The 9,532-nt window shown below is 30.6% G+C and overlaps 1 protein-coding gene across 1 annotated transcript; it reads left to right on the forward strand.

Annotated features, from left to right (window-relative positions):
• Positions 1–3,153: 3,153 nt before the first annotated feature.
• Positions 3,154–8,934, forward strand: LOC145323336 (uncharacterized). The gene is made up of 7 exons (XM_080165762.1): positions 3,154–3,263; positions 6,199–6,290; positions 6,618–6,657; positions 7,035–7,098; positions 7,489–7,563; positions 8,512–8,572; positions 8,800–8,934. The coding sequence occupies exons 1-7, from the start codon at positions 3,175–3,177 to the stop codon at positions 8,832–8,834; spliced, it is 456 nt and encodes a 151-aa protein (XP_080021888.1). The 5' UTR covers positions 3,154–3,174; the 3' UTR covers positions 8,835–8,934.
• The last annotated feature ends 598 nt before the right edge of the window (positions 8,935–9,532 follow it).

The following is a 9,532-nucleotide window of genomic DNA, read 5'->3' on the forward strand; positions in this document are numbered from 1 at the left end:
GTGCTCACTAAGATAAGGACAAGCACCTAAGACTTGTACATATTCATTAATGTTAAAATTGTATACCAACTATTTGTTGTTCAAGGTCGAATGCCAATCTTGAGTCAGCCCTCAACCGCTGGTCTGGCTTAGAATTTCCATACATGTCCGAGATTTTACTGAACAAGGAAGATTTTTTTCAGTTTAAGTAGACTAACTTAGATAGTCTTAAATGGAAGGCAGCTAATTTGACAAGTTGTTTGTATATGCCTTTTCATCTATTTTCAAATGTTGGTAACGTCACTTGTGTTAAATTCATTAGTTTATGATACCAAACAATTACTAACAAGCGTATGAAAGTGACAAAATTCTGGCCTTACTACAGCGCAGCTACTATATAATCTGGTAGTGTCTCTAACTCACGTCTTACCCTACAAAAACTATATTAAAGATTTAATATAAACATAAACCCATGTAAATAATGGCCATAATTATCGTTGTTTAAAATCATACCTATTACAATTTTTTGAGATTTAAATTTTTATGAGATTTTGTTTGAAAACGCATTAAGTTATAACTAGTAAAGACATGTTATTAGCTTATTATTGCTGCGATACTTATTAAGATTATGGATCTGAATTTAATTGTACCTATTACAACAATGTTTTTGTTTAAAATTAACAATAATACAAGAAGCAATCAGAAGGAGTAGTAACATCAAACCAAGAATCAATCTAAAAAAAAAATCAAATATCAAATATTTAGTGCATCAAATATTTAGTGCAACCAATAAGTAATGAAAGGGCCATTAGCGAATGCTATGTACGAAGATTCCCATATTTTCTACTATTATTCTATCCCCGAATCCCCTAAAAAGCATACAATATTCAATTTCACTGGAGGTAAGGTTTATTCACCTGACATTGTCCTATCCCTGTATCCCTGCTGATGCTGTCTAAAATGGGGACAAATTTCAAATTGTTTTGGCGTGTGACGTCATACCCCCATCTCTTTTCTAGGGGGTTTCTTTCCTCCTTCTCTTTTCTTTCCCCTCACTTGTGACGTAAATAAACAGCCCCGTCAAATCAATTTGAAATTTGTCCCCATTTTTTGCACCATTTTAGACAGCATCTCCCTGCTTAGTACTTACGCTGTTTGTTTCATGGACTGATGTTGAAATTCTTCATTGTAAATCCAATCTTTTTCTTCTATTTTTAAATATATGTTTAAAAGCAAAGATTTTCTTTAATTAGGGTCGCTCCGTCTGTCCGTAACGTTAAGCTATTTTCGTTAATTAAGGCATGTTAGAATTGTCCTGTCGATTTCAAACTTTGCATGATGATTCTTATAACAGTTAGGTAAGATTTAGGATGCATAGCAACTTTCTGAGCGTTACCAGAAAGTCCCTACGTCCATTTAAAACATACTGATATGTAACTTTTTGACAACAACTTTATATGATTTTTGGAATAATGTGTCCTTTCCTAGGACAACAAGGTACTATACTCTAAGCGAAGCATCTTTATTATCAAAATCCTAAAAAATGAAATTGTGGCACTTTACAGTATCTCGCATTTACGATTTTGTTTAAACTTACCAATTAATGCTTCAGAAGTTATAACACTCTACAAGAGTTAATGTTCGTTTGTCCTTCCTCCTGATCTTCGCTTCGCTTTTATGGATATTGTCATCCTTGTTTACTATTAAAATGATATCATTTCAATGAGAATATATAATAACATTTCTAAATGCAAATAAGTTTTTCCTTCTGAGGTTGAATTTGTATCTAAAGTTTTCATTTTAATATTTATCTGAAAATAGGATTAAACATTGTTATTGTTGAACTTTTGATTGCACTACCTTTATAATGTATTTGCCATTGGCCAAGATATTCTCCAGTTCTCTAACTTGTGGAGTATCTAAAAAATGTCGACATATGTATCACAATTTCTATGGAAAATAGAATAAACAATGCAAAAAATATCCCTCAAAAGTATATCTGCTTGTCAGTTTTTGAGATCTTTTTCTACACACACATACACAGAGATATCAAACTATTATTTTATTTTTTATAGATTATACGATGAAGAATTATAAAAAACTAATTTAAAATCTTGAATATTCAATTATTTTTTGTTTCATGATCAAATTATTTTATATATTTCTATTAATATTAATTAATAATTTAATTTTGATATTCAAGAAATTCTTAGGGATCTGACAATGGATAACACAATGGACGATAAATTTATATACATCTCAACTGATGACAAAAAAAATTACTCCAATTGTAATTTAAGATGATTGGTTGACAAGTTTGGACACTACTAATGCATAATTCCATATTTACCTCTTAAACTTTGTTGACTTGTAATTCAATACTTCGTCGACTAATTAATATTTATCAAGTATGTCATTGATGACACATTATCGACTTGTCTTAAGGAGACCTACTATACCTAATATCTACGTCGATATTAAGACCAACGTTTAATGTTAATAACATCATATGTCACTATTCTAGTAATGATATTATAATTAAAGCTATCATCATATACTTCATAATAGAGTTAGATATCTTCATTGTTAAATTACATCTCCCCCCCCCCCCCTCAAAACTTATGAAGCTAACCTATTACTTTATCCCTGATAATGTAGTATCTTATTTTACCCCTTATACATATATTTAGGTTAAGCAAATATTTGATATTGAATATACAATATAAATATACTGTTTGACCAGTTTAGATAATTTCTTGTATGTATTATTTTAAGATTATTTATTACTCTGTCCCTAACCTCTAGGGGCTTAGCTTCAACCCTTAAATTCGCTTTTATAAAAAACCATATACTTGAAGTTTTCTGAAAAACACAATCTCTAAAAACAAGTTGTTTCAGAGAAATTAGACTTTACAAAAAACCTTACATTATTTACTTTAAGGGGTGAAGTTCACCCCCTAGCTTTAGAAGGCTTTGCCACTCACTACAGTAAAAATAAGAACTATGAAACGTTAGAAGCTACACTGAAAAGAAGAAATCTAGTTAGTTACTGAAATCTAAATGGGCATTTATCGTTTTACTTTTATTTATGAAAAAAATACAAAATTAGATACTCATCCCTTTAACCCTAATTAAATATAATTATTTTGACACTGTAATGTTAGATTTAGCATTAGTTTATAATTATCTTTCATAATGAGAAGAATTAGTTTAATTATATTAATTTTGTCTATACTTTGGATTCCTATATTTTCTACAGATAAACTGATGGATTTTTTGGTTAGGTAAACCTCTAATATATGTGCATTATTAGCGAATCTACTAACTAAATTCGACCATCCGTTTGTTACGGACAGCTCTGACCGTTGTTAGAGTTGTCCTATTGACCTAAAGCATTAATGTTTTTCTCATTTTTTCCAAATAATATTTTATTTCTTTTAAGTTAAAAGAGCAGTTACTCTATGTTTGTAAATATTAGTTTGTCCGTTTCATTAGGTGAGCTTGGCTCTTATAGATGTTGTCATCCTTGTTTCTGTTGCAGAACCTTCCCCAACCCCCCCTTATTGTTAAAATAATTTGAAAATAAGGGGTGGAAGGTTTTGTATGTTCATTACTTTAAATCATTTTATGCAACGGGTAGTCCCACACACTAGTCGCCGGAAGGAAAAAGCAGTTTTTTGAAACAGGCTCTCTGAGATTATTACAGATTCTGATATATACATATATAGACTAATGAAAAATGCAAAAAACGAAATCAAAAGCGTTCCTTCTTGGGAGAAAATCCGGGAAAAAGATTTTAGCTATTTTTAACCTAAAATTCACATTGGCAAGCCTGCATAGAAGTATATATACAGACATTTTAAACATGTTATTGCTCAGCACCTAGAAGTGGTAGAAAAATGCTATGCATACCATTGGAAAGCCTATAACCTCTAGTTTCCATATTGGTATATAACGTTTTTGTACTATTATTATTTTTTGAGCTATCCTCTGAAGTATACACAAGTTTAATAAATGCAGTTTTTTCTTGAATTTTAAGTTTGACACTTGTTACACAAACCTTTTAAAAATTATATTGCTTAGCACCTAGGAGTTATATAATTATTTTATATAGGTATATTTTATATTTTGGGTGCATTCAATTTTAGCTTAATTAAAAATAGTCTTTGAAATGTGTGTGGTTTGACATTGTAGTAAGATCCAAGGAAGGAGGGGGGGGGGGGAGTTTATACACTTATAGGCAATAAAATTATGTATAAAATTTTGCTCTGGATGTTTTTGGGTTTGTTGTTATAGTTATTTACATGATTCTCTTTGTAAGATCTCTTATATGATTAAATCTACCAGTAAAAATATTTGAAATTGAATTTTGGCACTATCCTTCTAGGGGCTAGTGGGGTAAAACAGCTCCAAAACACTAACATCTAAGGTCTGAATTTATTTTTAGAAATATCAAGCTCATTTTTTTGTGCATATTTGAGCTAAGTAGCCACTAAAGATTTCATTTTGGCACTTTCCTTCTAGGGGCTAGCAGTTTATAACAGCCCCCAAAACACCAAAATTATAAGTTATGAGCCTATTTTTAAAGATATCAAGATGATTTTTTTAATTTAAAATTTATTAACATAATTAAGATACATAGCCACTAATCTTTCTAGGGGCTAGTGTGGTAAAACTGCCCCCAAAACTACTAAAACTTTAAGTTCTGGGCCTTTTAAAAAAAATATTGGGCTGATTTTGTTAAATAGCTGGACTAAATAATCATTCATTAAAGTTCAACATAATATCTTTGAAAATAAGCTCAGAACTCCTAATATTTGTATTTGGAGAATGTTTAACCCCACTAGACTCTAGAAGAAAAGTGCCAAATTGAAATCTGTAATAGCTACTTAGTTCAATTATGTGAAAAATGTTTACATTAGAAATATTAGCTTGATATCTTTTAAAATAATCTCATAGCTTATAATTTTAGTGTCAAAAAATAAAATTTTTAATGTTTTACAGGTAGATCCAATCATATAAGAAAATTCTAAAAAAAGAATCATTTGATAACTATAACAACAAGTCCAAACAGCCAGGGCAAAATCTTTAGTGGCTATGTATCTCAAGTACAAGAATAAATTTTAAATTAAAAAAATCATCTTGATAGGCTTATAACTTATAATATTTGTGTTTTGGGGGGTGCTAAAACACACTAGTACCAAGAAGGAAAGTGGAAAAATGAAATCTTTAGTAACTACTTAGCTTAATTATGCAAAGCAAAGTTTACAAAAAATTAGTTTGATACCTCTATAAACAAGTTCAGACCTTAGATGTTAGTGTTTTGGAGCTGTTTTACCCCACTAGCCTCTAGAAGGATAGTGCCAAAATTCAATTTTCAATATTTATTCTGGTAGATTTAATCATATAAGAGATCTTACAAAAAGAATCATGTTAATATCTATAACAACAAGCCCAAAAACATCCAGAGCAAAATTTTATACTGAATTTCATTGCCAAAAAAAGTATAAACTCCCCCCCCCCTTTCTCCTTGGTTCTTACTACAAACTATACACATTTCAAAGACTATTTTTAATTAAGCTAAAATTAAATGCACCCAAAATATATAAATATACCTATATAAAATAATTATATAACTCCTAGGTGCAAAGCAATACAATTTTTAAAAAGTTTGTGTAACAAGTATCAAACTTAAAATTCATGAAAAAAATTGGATTTTTAAAACTTGTGTATACTTCAGAGGATAGCTCAAAAAATAATAATAGTACAAAAACGTTATATACCAATATGGAAACTAGAGGTTATAGGCTTTCCAATGGTATGCGTAGCATTTTTCTACCACTTCTAGGTGCTGAGCAATGACATGATTAAAATGTCTGTATATTTCTATGCAGGCTTGCTAATGTGAATTTTAGGTTAAAAATAGCTAAAATCTTTTTCCCGGATTTTCTCCTAAGAAGGAACGCTTTTGATTTCGTTTTTTGCATTTTTCATTAGTCTATATATGTATATATCAGAATCTGTAATAATCTCAGAGAGCCTGTTTCAAAAAACTGCTTTTTCCTTCCGGCGACTAGTGCACAGGGTTCTGCCCGTCACAAAAACTATCCCACCTTTTATTCAGTTTACTTCAAAAAAAAGAGGGGGGGGGGTCAGTGCTCGATAAGCACTTTGAAGTGAATCACAAAATTAACTATCTGATCAATTTGTAATGTTTAGATCATATAGACGACGATTACAGCAGGCGCAGAGAGCAAAAGAGGTTCGAGCCAACTATGGGATTGAGGGTCTTGAAAATAAGTATGACGCAGGTAAATATCTGAGAGTTCCAACGGTTTAGCTCTTAGCGGTAGCCCCTAAGTTCGAGCTTTATGTTTCATGAGGTCGTGTAAAGGAAAAATAGCCTAAAATATCTTATGTCATATCTTGTTCTTCAGGCGTAGCTGAACTGTAATTATCCATATAAAAATGTGTTGTATTAATGTTATTTACCGTTATTAATATTCTCAATATTTTTTTGGATCATGGAAAGAAAACAAAGTAGCGGGTTTCGTCGTATTTTCACAGTAACTTTTGGTAGATTTTTTAAAATAAGGTTAGATAAATGTTAATGATTAATGATCCATTTATTTTTGTAGAATGTTGTTACTGCGCTACTGAAGAAATATTTTGTCCTAGGTAAATTACAAATATTCTGACAAGAGTGAAAAAGAAATGTTTCAGTAAAGTAGAAAATGAATAGCCTAGAACCAGCCAACATGCCTGTCAAACTGTAAGCAGTAGTATTACCACAATGAATATATTTTTAATTGGATAATACACCAGATTTTCATATACTCTAATAAAGTGAAACTTGCATTAGTCTAAAATAACAATACCCCCATCCACCCCTTTTATCCCCTCCCCTCCACTTCTAATGACCAACAAATGAGTTCCATGTTAGAAATCTTAATTTACAACAATTTTTTCCCTGTCATAATATCGGCCATGTATAATGTATATTCTATATTTATTATTAAAACAATGTTTTGAAAGAATATTTGTAATTGATATAGAAATGAAATGATAGCTCCTGAATTCGACACAAGTGGTTTGACTCCATCCAAATGCTTATTAGAGGTATTAGCATTATGCAGGATCTTAATTGACAAGAAAATAGACTATAAACTATTGTACAACTCCAATTACATTATACAAAATTACCCCTTCTATAGATTGTAATTATTAGTAAAGGTAAAAAAGTTTGGACACTCAAAATTTGTACTAATCAATAAAGATTAAAAAATACTCAATTTTAAATCCGATGTCCACTTCGTCCCTGGCCCTAAAAAGTACATAGTACTGGTTTTGAAAAAAGAATATGGTGCAATGCGTTGTCCAAGAAACAGGCTTAAATTCCTTTTTTTATGAAAAAAAATTCCTTGAAGTCTTGGAACAATCTGATATATTAGCAGACATACATACGTACAGGGTGGCAAATAGACTATTGTATATAAGAATAAATTTTAGGTTCCTTCACCGTGTTTTTGTTACAAGTTCAAGATATCAAGCTTAGAAGAAGGACTGATTAACAGCTATGAAAAGGTAATTATGGCGAATCACTAAATATTAAGGGGCGTTTTAAGTTTACGAGTATTGTATTCAAGATATAAAGCTTGGAAGAAGGATTGATTAACATATATGAAAAGCTCTCAAGGGCGTATTCTTACAGATTAATGGAGTAGGCCAGGTTAAGGTGGGTTTTAAGTTTTTTTTTAAAGTTAAGGGGCTTTGAATTCAAGATATAAAGCTTGGAAGAAGGACTAATTAACAGATATGAAAAGGTCTCAAAGGCGTATAACTATGGATTAAGGGTTTTTTCTAGGTTAAGTGGACCGGATTGAAAGGTTCAATGGCATATGTATAAGAATTAAGTAAGGTATGTTAGTTTAAGAAGGGTTTAGAGATCAAAATATCAAGCTTAAAGGGGGAATAATTAATAGATATAAAAAGCTCTCAAGGGCGTATTCTTAAAGATTAATGGAGTAGGCCAGGTTAAGGTGGGGTTTATGTTTTTTTTTAAAGTTAAGGGGCTTTGAATTCAAGATATGTAGCTAGGACGAAGGACTAATAAACAGATATGAAAAGGTCTTAATGGCGTATTACTAAAGATGTAGGGGGTAGGCTAGGTTAAGGTAGATGACAGGCTTAAAGGAGGTTATGTTAGGTTAAGAAGGGTTCAGAGTTTGAAATATCGAGCTTAGCAGAAGCTAGTAATGATTAGCAATGAAAAGTTCATGGCGTATTACTATGGATTAGCTATGGGTTTGCGGTTAGGTCAATGGAGAAACATGCTGGAATATAAATATAATAAGCTAAATCCTATAAAATTTCGTGAGCTAGCCTTTGAGTTTCTTTAACCTTACATAAATATAAGGGACTGTATAATAATTAAAAACACTAGCTAACTTGTGATTTTTTTTATAGGTTTAGGCCCAATATCATTGTTGAACTGTAAATGCTTCCTCATAATTTTACAGTCTTGCTATATAGGTTCAGATAACATATGTGAATGCGACCATTCAACAGACCACAATTTGGGTGGCAACTCCAGGTACTTTTACCATATAACCTCACCAATTTAAAAAATCCGCTAATAAGATATTGATGTGAACTCTTTACGAATTTATAAAAGTACATTTTGTCCATCAAAAGATTATTGGTAATAATTATGAAAATTAATCTCTAATTAAAAAAAGTTTTTTGATAAAGATGAACAATGAAATACGAAAAAGTTAACATTATTGCATATCATACAATAATGTTATTTTTGTTTTTCAGGGAACACTGTCATACACTGCAAGAAAAATATTTGAGACAAAATAAAATAATTTGATAAAATAATCTTATAGTATTTGTGTAATTTTAATGATTTTATAATATGGATATAGATAAATGTATAATGTATATTATATAGTGTTCCAATTTTTAAGAGTTTTTCTAGATTTAGAGTTGGTCCAATTGTATGTCTGTTGCACATTGTAACAGCATAAGATGTTCAACAAATTGATTTACAAGCACAAAACTATCAATTTTATTTTTTTTTGTATTTTTATCAATTTTCCTTTTATTGAAAAGGTATTTAGAATCTGATTTTTAGGATGAAGAAATACCTATTACAGTTAGGGAGTTGAATCCATTTTTAAAGAAGCAGAAACTGTATTATATAACAATTTTAAAAGATTTGTGGCCAAATAATTATCAAGAATATATCAAAATAACGAGATTTATAGATGAGAGACAATACAACGAGTAAGTCTATACATTAGTGTAAAACTATAGAGGAAAAGGTTGTTAAATAACTGTATGTCCCCTTCCCGAGGACCCTGTGTCAACTTTCAATTGGGTCTTTGAAATTCAACAAATAGCGCCAGGAATTTTAACACAGTCAAATCACTACAAAAAGAGCAGAAAGCAATTTGCTAGCAGACAAAAAGGTCCTCGACAGGGGGATCCAGGTAGTTGTCTGGTTATACATCTATACTATAATGTATTGTCTATACATTATTTGAGT

This window comes from Acartia tonsa, chromosome 6 (genome assembly GCF_053477335.1).
Source record: "Acartia tonsa isolate MP-2025a chromosome 6, ASM5347733v1, whole genome shotgun sequence".
NCBI lineage: Eukaryota > Metazoa > Arthropoda > Copepoda > Calanoida > Acartiidae > Acartia > Acartia tonsa.

What these genes read in the sequence shown, in the direction of transcription:
- LOC145323336 (XM_080165762.1), top strand. Translation starts at nt 3,175, where the DNA reads ATGAGAAGAATTAGTTTAATTATATTAATTTTGTCTATACTTTGGATT. An exon ending in TGAAAATAAGTATGACGCAG is followed by an intron (nt 6,291 to 6,617) that starts GTAAATATCTGA and finishes TTATTTTTGTAG; the next exon opens with AATGTTGTTACTGCGCTACT. An exon ending in TGATTAACAGCTATGAAAAG is followed by an intron (nt 7,564 to 8,511) that starts GTAATTATGGCG and finishes CTTGCTATATAG; the next exon opens with GTTCAGATAACATATGTGAA.